This window comes from Salvia splendens, chromosome 21 (assembly GCF_004379255.2).
Source record: "Salvia splendens isolate huo1 chromosome 21, SspV2, whole genome shotgun sequence".
Classification (NCBI taxonomy): Eukaryota; Viridiplantae; Streptophyta; class Magnoliopsida; order Lamiales; family Lamiaceae; genus Salvia; species Salvia splendens.
The window spans coordinates 3700254-3713959 of NC_056052.1; the positions used below are offsets into that span (position 1 = coordinate 3700254).

Genomic DNA, 13706 nt, shown 5'->3' on the forward strand with positions numbered 1-13706 from the left:
AAGCGTCTACAGGCGTATGCACTGGAATTTTTGTGATATTGGATCTGCATCTCTGCCGTCTACTTCTAAGGTGGCTTGAGGTAAGAATCAATCTACTTTGAAGTTTCCTTTTTTCTGTTTACCATCTGTAAAGCAAAAAAAAGTAACATCTCCTTTTCTGCATCAGTTAGAGAGTGCGGAATTGATATTCAGTTCTCGTCAAACAATGGAACAAGGTCTACAGAGGAGTAAGATAAATTGCTCATATCTTGCAGAGGTTTAGGGTTGAATTTTGCTGTTAAAAGTGGCAAGCATAATCTTCTTGTCTTCTCTATGATCTTGTTTGATTAAAATTAGCGACGTTTCGATCCATATGCACAGGAGGTGAATTCAGATGATGGAACAACTCCACATGGTGGATTTAAACTATGGGTCGATGCTTCATGATTTTGTGTATAAACTTTCTTCTTCTCCTTAGAACTAATTCAAATGCTTCCTTTGCACATTCTCTTCCTCTGCTTTACACTTCAAACTAGTACTATTGTTTGTAACAAAATTAGATTCAAGTATTTGTTGGTTTTATAGATTTTATTGGATACTGCTAGTAATGCAGTAAATGTGCGACTTGACTTGCATATTTATTATACATATTGGCACTTGCAAGTATTGAATATTTGACAGTTTATTCTGTTCTTGCAAGCTTGTTTTATTTATTTATTTAAGTTTTATTTGGGTTGGGGGTCAAATACAGTCAATATATATTTGTAATATATAGGCATGGAATCCATTTTTTATGGTGTTTTCAACTTGAGAGAGAAGGATAGTCAAAACTTGAGGGTGTTTATTACAATAGTTGCTGGAACATTATGTAGCCGGACTGTAATACTCTGAAGGTTTAGTTGCGTCTTCATCGGCCTCTTTTACTTGTGATCGATACTTGTACCAGGATGCCCAGTAGAGATAGTTTCCGAAGTTGAGGGTGCTAAGGATGGCTAGGAACCAGTAGAAGTAGTCGAGCTTGTAATGATTCAAGGGAGGCTCCATCTCCGGTGCCTGCAGCCAGCCTTGTTTGTCACTTGAAACCTTCTCCGTGACTGCATTCACAATGTTCACAAAGGCGGTGCTTAAGAAATATCCAAAAGACAGCGACAGCAGCGCGAAAGATGTGGAAAGAGACCTCATCCCAGATGGAGCTTCTTTATAGAAGAATTCCATCAGCCAGACCATTGCAAACATGTCCGCAATCCCAAAGACCCCGTATTGGAACGAGAGCCAGAAAAGACTAATCAGCTTGAATGGGTCCTTGAGAGCCTGATCCCTTCTTTTCACCTCCACCAGACCGGCTATCCCCATCGAGATTATGGACAGGACCAGCCCTACGCCTACACGCTGGAGCTGAGTTATTCCATTAGGATGTCCTGTGATCTTTCGGGCAAATGGGATGAATAGGAACTCGTAGAGTGGAAGGAGAACGGCCATGAAGAGTAAAGGGATGACAGGTATCCAAGGAGAGGGAATGTTCAGTGTGGCCAAGTGAGGTTCCATGAAGTATCCTTGGACTACTGAGAATGTCTGCAGCTGTGCCAAGCACGTATTCATTATGATCGTGCTCGCAAAGATAGGTAGCATCCGTATCAATATCTTCACTTCTTCGAATTGTGTCACCGTGCAGCCTCCATCTGGTTGGCCGGGAATAGCTGCTTTGTCTAGGAACCTGAACTGGTTGGTGTGTGCAAGTTTCTCTACAGACGTATCTCCCTCCTTATCGTCAGCCTCATACAGCTCGTCTGAGCTCTCGGGGAATTTCAGGTTTCTGTTTCGAACTGCAGTTGTAATGACCTGAATACATCGTAAAATTTTGTCGATTCATTCACTGAAATCCTTGATTTGTTTGTACAGGAAGGTGATGGTGAAGTGAAACACACAGACCTGTGATACCCTGACAATGGGGCTGTTAGCCAGTGGTTGGAACAAGTAGAAAGGCTTTCCGAGTGCAAGCACGACGAAGCTAACGAACGCTGTCACCAAGCCCGTGAAGAAAGCCCAGTGCCATCCCCTATTCAACACAATCCACACGACCACTGTCACTCCTATCAGCGATCCAACTGTCATGCTGAACTGGTAATAGTTGATGAAGCTCGCGACACCCTTTGCTCCTCCGGTCTCGTTCCGGTCAAATTGATCCGCCCCGAGTGCAGCCACAGACCCCTTCACTCCGCTGCAGCCAAACGCTAAGATGCACAGAGAAGCATAGAACATGGTGGCGTCACTGCCCCCGATGCAGCTCGGCTTGTTGCAGGGGACGTGCTCCGATTTCTTGGAGTGTGCTTGGATTGTTATCATCACGAGACCCTGTCAAAAGAAGAGAACCAACCACTGAGCACAAGTTCGTCAGAAGAAACGATGGAAAACGAGAAGGGGATTTACCGTGATTTCGAGAGAAGTTTGTGGTTTTGGGAAGAGATAATGAAGTTGAGAGTTGGATATTGATCATCGGATGCCTCCTCTTGTTTGGTATAATAGCAGCAAAGAGATGTAAATACGTTTGTTTGGAGAAATGCAATATCTATAAATTAATAAATGCAAACAAGATGACATGTGAGGGTGAAGGAAATCTCATGATCACTTTTGTATTAATAATGCCATCGAATTTGTAATCCGTATGTTAGAAATAAATACTCTGAATGATGATGAATTTGCCCAGACGCGGCGTGAAAAAGACAAGATACCGGATACAGATCTCGTCTCGTTGAAGTAGACACTCAGAGAATCATAGACAAGAACAGATCCAACCAGTACGACTAATCGACCTTATTTTCGGATTTAGACAAGGATTTTAGATGTCTCGGTTATAGCAACACCTTTTTAATTTCAAAATTTTGTATTATTGCTACTTATTTTTTTGGATGAATCCTAGTAATGTTCCCTCCGTCACCAAAGAATATGCACTTTGAGTACGACATGAGTTTTAATACAAAATTGGTAAAGTATGATAGAGAGGTAGAGAGAAAAAATAATTAAAGTATTGTAGAAATGAGTCTCACCTATTAGAGATAAAAGAGTTTTCAAAATTATAAAATACATATTTTTGTGGGACAGACTAAAAAGAGAAAAATGCATATTCTTGTATGACGGAGGAAATATATTTTAATTCTAAACATTTTGTTTATGATTTTATTTATTTTGTAGATATGGAACTTGATTCATATTAATTCTATTGATCGAGTTGGAAGCTCTTAATGTTGGCAAAGTCTAGATTAATACTAATATTTTGAAGTGGTATTTGATAAAAACAAATTAGTGCACAAAATTCGACCACTTGAAATATATTTCAGTATAATAAATAATGGAAATAATATGTATCGAAAACAAATTATGTGGACGAAATAAAATTATTTATCCTCTAGATTTTGCGTCTCATCTTCTTTGGAAAAACCCAACTAAACCCTCTCCATTCCGTTTCCAAATCTCATGAATCTTCAAATGATCGTCTCTTCAGTAGCTCCGCCGGCACCCGTCGGTTCTGGAATTCTTTTCCGGCGCCCCGGCGCGTTGAATTTTTCTTCCGGTGGCACCTCTTCAGCTTCAACAAAGCTCTCTTCCTTGTCCTCCACCTTTTTTCCCGTCCAAAAGGTGAGCTGATGTCTTGATTAAACGCTGCAAATTCATGTAGATATCTGACGTTTCAGTTTCCTTTGATTGGTGTAAGTATATTGTAAACAATTTAGAATCCCCTGTTAATCCCCAAGGTTGTTGTTTAGATTATTAGGGATTTCCTATCCATATTTTTCTACTGATATTTGAGTGACTTAAATCAGTCTGAATCCACATTTTCGTATTATATAATCCTTGTTAGCTAATTAGTTGTTGGATATGATAATTGAATTAACATTCGTTTATTGTAGTAATCTAATTTGCTTTCTATACCATAAGCTACAAAATTGAGATTCTAGTATTTCTCTTAGCATTTGATGTGATGAGTAGATGACCTAAGTTGTTACGGGTGCTAACTTCGTTGAAGCAAGCCGGTTGTCATTCTGAATCTTCTCAAGTATGCACCTCATAGAATGTCAGCAACAATTTAGTGCTTGAATTCAAGTATGCAATCTATAGTAGAATGGCGTATGGACTCCTGTTATTTCTGGAATGCCGTGTTCCCATTTTAGCCTAAGCAAATTTTCGATACACTTTAAGCAATGAGAGTCCTCTATAATGTCTATGTTGGATTGTGCTTCATATCCCGGGAAATTTACATAAACTTCTGTCCTTCGAAAACATTAAACAATCTTATGGAAAGCATTCTTTCATTTTGAGTTGGCTAATTCGTTGCCTGACATCAGTAGTATTATATTGCTAAACCACATTTTATTGGAGTTCACCACTTCACCTGTGCTTTTTTTCTTCATTGTTCTGATCTATTTGAAACAGAAGTTATATCTCTTGTTTGTTCTTAAATTGTTCTGACCTTAAGGTTTCCTGTAAACTAAAATAAACAGTCGGTCCTAGTTTTCATAGAAAACTTGGTTGTATTGCGCCCCTATTATCTATTTCAGAAAAACTTCTTCTGTATAAGCTTGTAGGTCAGAAATTAAATCATTATCGTTTTACTTGTTATTCTCTGTAACTTGAGGTACACAACGAGGAAGTCTCAGCCACAATTTATTTCACAATCCCATCCTTCAAGTTCAACTTTCAATTTCATTTTTTAACTAGCATCCACTGACATAGGTAATATCAGTCTTACTAATATATTGTTATCTGATACTTTCTTCACTAATTGGAAAATAGGATGTGGTTGGCAGGTTCCAAGCGTTGGAGACCAAGCTTCTAGATAGAGGTTTCGTGCATGCTGTGCCCAAGAAAGCTGAAAATTACTATGAACCTGAACCTTTGAAACAAGAATTCATGAGCACAGATGCCTTGAATTTGAAGTTTGAGGATGCTGTTTTCTTAGAGCCAGCGCCATTAACTGCAGTAAAGAAATCTAAAAAGGAAGGTCCACAGTCAACTTCTGCTATGAAGAATTCAAAAAAGGAAAAGAATCCCACACGCCTTAGCAGTAGTGCTGCTGTGATAAAAACAACTGATCATTTTCAAATCTTCAGATATCCTCTTGGGACGGAGTCTGCAATAAAGGCAATGTTGGAATGTAACACTTTGGTCTTTGTTGTCGACAAACGAGCTGATAAGAAGAATATCAGAGAGGCTGCCATAAATATGTTTAAGATAAGGGTGAAGAAAGTGAATACTTCAATCACGCCTGCTGGAACGAAGAAGGCTTTTATCATGCTGCCACCAGATTTTAAGGCTGCGGACGTAGCTAAGAGGATTAAAATCTTGTGAAGATCATAGGTGTGTTTTGCACTCCAACAATTTTATAGTGTTATCAAGATTCGGTTATCTTGATCCGTAGGTGTATGCTGTGAATCTTATTGTGTCTGTAATCTGTATCAAGCAGAGTCTGAACAATTGCAGGAAGCTGCATTCTTCTTTGAGTTTTGAGGCTATAACAGATTATGGTATCTTCATCCTTAATTAGTCATTTCCTGTATGCTCAGACCTTAATGTTCCATTCAAATTTTGTTGAATTTTTTCGAACAATCGTTTCTTATGAGAAGAAGCCTAATAAATAGAAACAGCAATAGATACTTCCATTAAATAATTTGAAAAAAGAGAAAAGGGGAAGGTAAAAGAAAAGGGAAAGAAACCATTTAGTATTCACCAATTCAATCAGAATATTTTATCACTTTTTTTCTTCCTCAAATAATTTCACATAATCACACTAATACGATAGCACCGAGCATGAAACATATTTTTACCAAATTTACGCTCGTTCAATTTTTTATGACGGTCGATGGTCTAATTAATCTTAATCACTCATTAATTAGGCTAGCTAATTAAAGAGTATTGTGGTAATTGTCCATTAATTGATGAAACATTATTGCAATATTGCCATGTAGAGGGACTAAAATGCTGCTGAAGCTGCCGGAATAGAAAATCTCGCCTTACATCACATAATCTTCGCCGGAGAATGGTCGCCTCTGAGCAGAGCCACTCATTCTCCCCGCGGACCACTTGGTCCTGATGAACCGCCAGCATAACCCGGTTCATTAGCCGCAGCCGGTTCAGTTCGTTCCTCAAGTTCTCTAAATGCTTCTGTTTCCGCATGCGCGAGCGCCGAGCTGATTCCCGGTTCGACAATCTGCGCCTGCGCACTCTCTCGTCTACGACAGCGTCGGATGCTGGTACTGTGTCATGTGAACCGGAGTTAGAATAGACCGGTTCTTGCGGGTTCAAAACAACCGCCGGTTCAAGGGCTTCCCAAGGGGGATAACCGGGTTGAGTGGGCGAAGCGGGAGGTTTTCGAGAGAGGATAGCATGACGGAGGTGTGGCCGGAGAGAGAAGGACGGTGAAAGGGGAGAAAGGGAGGAGAGGGTGGTGGTATTTAAGCAATGGTGTAGCATGGCATGGATGGCCCATGCCAGGGGCAATTTCGTCATTTTTGGATAAACTTTTGAGTCATGAAAGCACTAAATGTGTGGGGGTGATCAAGGCTTTTTTGAGAGGGTGCATGGATTTGGTGCTGACATCAGCATTTGGGGGGTCTAGTTTCATGCTTAGTCATGAAGGAATAACTAAAAACATCAAACACAGTTGCAGTTCTTACAACCGAGACACTTATTTTTAACACAAAGTTTAAAAAATGAAAGCTTAGTGCGTTAAGTGAATAGGTAATTAGGTAGTTATAGTAAGAGAGAAAAAAAAGTAGAGAAGATAAAATAGAAAAGTGAGTAAAGTAAGAGAGAATGGAGTAGAAAAAAATGATTCAATTACGAAATAATATTTTTTTCCCTAGTTAATTGCGGACACTTAGGTCATTAGGTGTAGGTGTGTAATATAATTTGAAATTTCGATCTTGGAAGTTTATGTTTACAATGACAGCGGTTATGTCAATTATATCATGGGGTTAAAACTTGATCATAATGCTTAATTTTCTTTAAAATTTAAGATCGACGATACTTTATTCCCTTTGGTCCCCATTAATTGACACTAACATGTGCAAGTTTTAAGAAATTGTTTGTCATTTTAGAAAAAATAGTTGACTTGCGCACCTGCTGTGAGCTTATCCTTTCTACTTTCATATAATTATTCTTTAGCTTTGTAGAATAATCAAGAACCCTTAAAGCTTAATTACTTAATAAGAAATTTCACAACTTGTGGAGCGTAATCCGAAAAGAATGCCACGAGTTCTAGAAGACAACTCGAATTTAATCATTAAATTAAAAAAATATGACTATCCATTTTCCTAAAGTTATTCGTTTAGTTTAAGAAAGAGGGTTTGATGCTCTCCCACAGTCCACTCCCAGGTGGCTGGACTTTTATCTCTGTTATTTGTCGGTTCATTAATTGATTAAATATTTGATCATTTAAATGAACAAGTAAATGATTGTAGGGTTTCAAGTCTCATCTGCAATATATACAACCCAATCAAACACACAAACTTGAAACATAAGATTTCCCATGACTTGGTGTTCTCAATTCACCTTAGTTAAACATTAAAAAGTCCCTTTGTTATGTGAATACAAGTTTTTCATCATGCCTGAATAGGGAGTAGCACTATTGAAAAAGACCAATGGATCTAACATTGTGATCTGACTTTTTATATTGTGAAATTGAATCACCTACTATATAGCTAGAAAATAAGTATGCATCACTTAAATTACTCACCTATTCCTATACATTCCACTTGCCTTCTACTACTCCTATAACACCCTAGACAACTAAGAACCATTTCACTTACACAACTCATTTTTCATTTTAGATTTTTCAACTCTTTCTCATTCCATATAAAACCAATTCTGCACTTCACTCAGTGCTTATTCTTTTGTAACGCACGCGCATTTTGTGCGCGCCGCGCACTCAGTGTTCATCCGCCTGCAACTCATGACCACGGAGTGTAGTGCTCAACAAAACTAAAACCTAAATATCAACCATGCATATATGTAAAATTTCCATCCTTTAAAACTGAATACATCTACGTACAATACAAGTGCATCCATCTTACTAATAACAAATTAATAAACCTTAATTCCATTTCAATTGTGGATGCACATTACAAATATTTTGAACATATTAGAGCACCGCACTCGGCTCGAACGAGGCAAGCGTCCCCGGACTCAGCAGCATAGCCGAGCACCACGCCAGAGAAGCCGGCGACAAGCTAAACCCGAGCGGGCTCATTACATCAAACGATTTCATCCTCTTTTCCTCTTCATTTTCCCCTTGATCAAAACTCAACCCTCCATGCTTCGGCCAATGCGGCGGGGAGAGGTCAAGAGGCGGCGGCGCCACCTCCCTCAGCCGCGTCGTCGCCTGGATCTCCACCGCGCCCGTCAGCCTCTGCACCACTTCCTTAAACTCCACCGGCTCCACCTTGTAGATCTTTGCCGGCGTCGGCGGCAGCGGGGCGATCGGTTTCTTCGTGATCGCAGGTTTCCGGACAGCCAGCGCTGTCCGGAAATTCTGCGCTGGCTTCCCTCTCTGGCGATGGAGAGGGAAGTGAGTCGATGAGTGTGACGAGAAGGAATACGAAGCCGAGGAAGAGGATTCCGATGAATAAGACTCCATAATTATCAAATTCTTGTGTTTTTTTTTGTGTGTTGATTAATTTGTTGCTTTAATTGTGATTTATATATACACAAGTTGGGAGAGAAAGTCGTGGTGACAAATTCCGAGCTCACGTTTTAGATATAACTGCAATTATTTGAATTCAAAGAGATGGGGACTTTGTAGTTGAAAAAAAACAAAAACAAATTGTGAGAGGCAAAATGTTTTGTTTTTGTCGTGAGCGTCGGCGTGGCTGCGGAAGCTGACATTCGATGGTGTGAATCATTTTTGACCGATGAAAATTTATTGGCTCAATTATTGTGTAATTTGATAATATATTTTTGTAGATTGAGTACAGTCTCGTTGAACATTTTGAGATTCATGCTTGAATCATGCATGGTAATAATTCAATCAATTATTTATAGCAACCATAAATGCAGTTGGGAAGTTGAGCTGGTTTATTAGATAATTATACTCCCAGCCGCCATCCCATAATTTAGTGGTAAATTTCGAATTTTTTAAATATTTTTTGTTATAATATATGCTTTTTGCACTATCAAAATTTTACTCCCATACCAAATAGTGAAGGCCAGTGTTTGAGAGCATCCACGGTGGTTATAGCCCAGCAATAGCCTAATCATAGCCTAGCCACAAACTACTCATGCCACATCATCAATACTAAAAATCCTCCTGCCACATCAGAAATAGCCCAGCCATAGCCTAGCCATATTATAAATAGCCCAGCCACATCAATAGTCACATCACTAATAACACAATATACGAAATTTAATTTACGAGACATATACGGGAAACATTAATAATACTATTTTAATTTTTTAAAAAAATTACAATAAATTAAAAAAAAGTACAAAATTTTTTAAAAAGTACATTAATAAAAAAAATGACATTCAAAATCGCAAAAAGAACATTACTTAAAAAAATCACTCGTCGGCTCCCTCGCAAAAAGTGCAAATCGCGTATATATAGTGTTTCGAAAATAAAAAATAAAAAATCCGCTGGGCTATGCGCTGGGCGATCCGGGCGCTGCAATGGAGCCGAGCGGATCGCCCAGCGCATAGCCCAACGGATTTTGACCGCCTAGCGCTAGGCGAAATTGATTTCCGAAAAATCGCTCGGCGGTTTTCGGCTCCTCCAATGGTTCGCCTAGCGACCGCCTAGCGCCGGCGCTCGGCTAGGCGGTGCGCTAGGCGCCATTGTGGATGCTCTGAACATGAAAAGTGATGCATAAAACTTTATCATTGGGTAACATTTTCTATTTAATTTGTAAATTGTGACTGGCAAGCTTACAATAGCTTTAGATTTCTACAAATATAAACACATAATCGAATTAGCTAGTATGAATATATTAATACATATTCAGGCATCGATAATAAAATGTACTAACCTTTTAAGATGATAAAAATATTTAAAAATCCTAATAGTACTGAACTATGTTCTATATTCATAATGACTTCGAATAATATGTATAGACATGAATTTAAATGCATTTGCTTAACGATTTTCCAGTAGTTCATCAATATATTTACTCTATATAGGAGTATAATATTTGGAAGTATGCGAATCTTGTTATGTTGTTGACATAATAATGAGGCATGTGTTGCGTGATAAAATAAAGAAACTACTAGATTTCTAGACAGTTCGAAAATATGGATTTTAATTTGTGACCTCCTATATTTGTTTTCTAATGATTATTTTAATTAGGCGGCGGGTCTGAAAAATCTTTGACCGGGCAAATTGCATCACCCAGTTTCCTATCCTCTGCCTCATATAGTTGATTACATGATTTTGAGTGATTAAAATACTTGCTAGATTTGATTTATTATTTTCGTTCTCAGTAAATTAATAGAGGGAGATTTGGTCGCAGTGTCGAAACCAATCAATCGTGACTTATAAAAGGCTAACTGTTTGGTAATTAACAATTAGAGCCACGAGATACATATAATGTTACATGATTATAGATGCAAGATGGCAGACTCCAAATCACATTATGCTATGTGTGTCGTTTGCATTTTTTTTATCACAAATCACATTCTACAAACAACAATCCAAATCACTTTATACATCCAAATGATTTCCTCAACTATCTGAAAACTGTTAGAAAATATAATGCGGAAAATAAAAGATTATGGCGGAAAGTGAAAGACGATGAGAACTTTAAAGACTACATTGTGAATGACTTGAATTATTTTTCTCAATGATTACCCAACCTTTTATAAGCTCTAATTCTAGCTATACATGGAAAAAATATTCTAATTATACTAATTTCCTTTGTATTTGATTTTCCATAATCTTTAATTGATTCTCTACTTTATTTTTGCCATAACTTCATGTCTTGCCTTCTTGTTCTCCAATCAATTTATTTTCTTATTCCAACACTCCCCCTCAAGTTAAGTATCGAGTTTTTCGACACTTAACTTGCACGATCTTTAGTTTGATAAATAGTTTATACTCGTATTTAAGAGTTCTTTAATTTCTATTGACAGTTTATGCTCGTATCATAGAGCTTCTTCAATTTATCATTGATAATTTATACTCGTATCAAAGAGTTATTGAAAGTTTAGACTCGTTTCAAGGAGCTCTTCATTCATCATTGAAAGTTTTAACTCGTTTCAAGGAGTTCTTCAATTTTCTGTTGACATTTTTAACCCATGCTAAGGAGTCATTCTAGACAGTTTTAACTCTTGTCAAAGTGTCAATTTAGACAGTTTGAACTCGTGCCAAGGAGCTTCAATTTTTGGTTGACAGTTTTAACTCATGTCAAGGAGTCATCTTAGATAGTTTTAGCTCGTATCCAGGAGCCACTTCATTTAGACAGTTTTGACTCTTGTCGAGGAGCTCATTCAGACAGTTTTGACTCGTGTCGATGAGCTAATTCTGACAGTTTTGACTCTTGCCGAGGAGCTCATTCTGACAATTTGACTCTTGTCGAGGAGCTTATTTACCTTTAGACTGAATTTAAGTTACAGCCCAGAGCTTAATTTTGGGGTCATTCTCGACCCATTTCTTTTCTTTGTTGAGCCTAAGGACACTAGACCCAAATTTGCTTGTTCTTTTTGGAAACTTTTGGTCGTCCATCCAAAGTCTGCTATCTCAACAGCTGACACTTCGCGGCTTTTCCCTCGGTTGTTCCTTTAACATCGTCTTTTGGCAACAGGTTCTCAACGTCCTCTCGACGTCATCCCATTCCCATCAACTCTTCACAGCGGTTGTGTAGCGACACTATCTCTCTCCCCCTCGCCACCCAGACGTTGGCTGCTCTGCCTTCGTCCTCGGCAATTCTCTCCTTAATTCGGAGATTGAATCGTTTGACAAGTGGTTGATATCTCCCCATGTGCCAAACACTTCATTATAACGTGAGTTCACAACCTCTCACGGCTGCCACCTCTTCGGCAGTAGATTTTCCTTTCTTGATTGCTTCTTCTTCTCCGGACCATTTCTGCCTGAAGCTATCTTCTCTGGCATAGGCGCTGCTCCAATCATCTCGAATAATTATCCGGCTGGGGCTAACCTCTCCCCCTCTGCATGATAATTCCTCGACTGCTATATCTCCTTACCTGAATGTCCTGCTGCTGGTCATGGCAAGCTTCTCACAGGCCATTCCGGCGGTACTTTCTCTGGCCAAATCTGATTGTTTGGTCGGATACTTCCTCTCCCCCTCGACCAAACAAACTGTGGAGTCCTTTGTTTTCTTCTTTTGAAAGAGGCTGGACGACGTCGCTCCATCAGTCGCCCCCATCATCCTGGTCCCATCGTTCTCCTTCTAGAGGCATCCAAAAGTCATCTTCATCTTCTGTATCACTACTCTTGCATGCAGAATCCCTCACTTCATTTACAATCTCATCAACATTTTTCTCCTCTTTCTTATTCTTCTCCTTCTTCAAACTCACATCTTCGTTCTCATCTTTTTTTTTGTTCAAACTCCCATCTTCGTTCTCCTTTTTTTTGGAGCTCTTTATCATCATCCGGATTTGCCTCCACCCCGCTCGGAATTTATTTCTCGGACTCAAATTTCTCTAGCATGTTGAGAAATCGTTTCCCACTCATATGATTCCATATATGCTCCTCCGATTTATTAATCGTAAGCCCAGTCAATTTGCACTCTAATTTGGAACTGGAAAGGGGGTCCTGGTGGAACATATTGAGCGGAGGTTTGCTGCGAGCGAGGGCATGATGAGGCCAAGCCGACAGTGCTTGGACACAGCGTAGGCTTCTCTGGCATGGGCAGGAAGCTCATGGCCGGTCTCCACGCATTTGAAGCGGCCGTTTTCGAGCTTCTTGAACTTAGGCTTGCCGAGTAAATTGCAGCCCTCTTTCGGCTCCTCGGATTTAGGGTTTTCTTGACCTTTCTTCTTCCCCATTCTTCAAAAACAAACGGTATAGAAATTAGATCCAAATTCCAACTACGCAACACATATGAGTTTGGTTTTTTTTTTGATATAGAGACAATGATCGATTTCTTTTGATCGAACCGGCTCTGATACCATGTTAGAAAATATAATGCGGAAAATAAAAGATTATGGCGGAAAGTGAAAGACGATGAGAACTTTAAAGACTACATTGTGAATGACTTGAATTATTTCTCTCAATGGTTACACAACCTTTTATAAGCTCTAATTCTAGCTATACATGGAAAATATATTCTAATTATACTAATCTCATTTGTATTTGATTTTCCATAATCTTTAATTGATTCTCTACTTTATTTTTGCCATAACTTCATCTCTTACCTTCTTATTCTCCAATCAATTAATTTCCTTATTTCAATGAAAACAATGCTCACGGTGCAGTGTGTTGTCTCCAAATAATATAGAGTATCGAGAGTTTTTCAATGATACATTTTCAAATTGCTCATGAAACTCCTTACATTGACTTATTAGCCAACAAAATTTTAATTTTTAAAATATTGCTAATAATACTATATTTTAAAAGATTAGAATTAAATTATACCGTAAAATAAAATACAGTAAATACTAATACTCCTTCTGCCCCAACTAAGTTGAGTCACTTCTATTTTTTTTACATTATTTTTTAAAAAATGTAGTAAATAAATAGTTAAGTGAATATATAATAGTAAAAGCGAGAATAATGTAGATACGAC

At 38.5% G+C, this 13706-nt stretch overlaps 3 protein-coding genes and 1 pseudogene across 4 annotated transcripts; 1 reads left to right on the forward strand and 3 right to left on the reverse strand.

Moving 5' to 3' along the window:
* Positions 1 to 170: 170 nt before the first annotated feature.
* Positions 171 to 2657, reverse strand: LOC121784883 (protein NRT1/ PTR FAMILY 4.6-like). Of its 2 annotated transcripts, XM_042183145.1 has the most exons (3): positions 2407 to 2657; positions 1909 to 2331; positions 171 to 1818 (listed from the first exon to the last, which is right to left on the reverse strand). In XM_042183145.1, the coding sequence occupies exons 2-3, from the start codon at positions 2320 to 2322 to the stop codon at positions 844 to 846; spliced, it is 1389 nt and encodes a 462-aa protein (XP_042039079.1). In that variant the 5' UTR covers positions 2323 to 2331; positions 2407 to 2657; the 3' UTR covers positions 171 to 843. The 2 variants fall into 2 exon arrangements, with proteins under 2 accessions (XP_042039079.1, XP_042039078.1); XM_042183144.1 differs by having other exon boundaries at positions 1909 to 2656.
* Positions 2658 to 3366: 709 nt separating this feature from the next.
* Positions 3367 to 5514, forward strand: LOC121783558 (60S ribosomal protein L23A-like). Its single transcript, XM_042181667.1, has 2 exons — positions 3367 to 3612; positions 4768 to 5514. Exons 1-2 carry the CDS (start codon positions 3451 to 3453, stop codon positions 5320 to 5322), a joined length of 717 nt encoding a protein of 238 aa, XP_042037601.1. The 5' UTR covers positions 3367 to 3450; the 3' UTR covers positions 5323 to 5514.
* Positions 5515 to 7980: 2466 nt separating this feature from the next.
* Positions 7981 to 8712, reverse strand: LOC121783897. The gene has a single exon (XM_042182081.1). The coding sequence runs from the start codon at positions 8606 to 8608 to the stop codon at positions 8114 to 8116; it is 495 nt and encodes a 164-aa protein (XP_042038015.1). The 5' UTR covers positions 8609 to 8712; the 3' UTR covers positions 7981 to 8113.
* Positions 8713 to 12330: 3618 nt separating this feature from the next.
* LOC121784587 lies at positions 12331 to 12966 on the reverse strand (annotated as a pseudogene).
* Between the last annotated feature and the right edge of the window lie 740 nt (positions 12967 to 13706).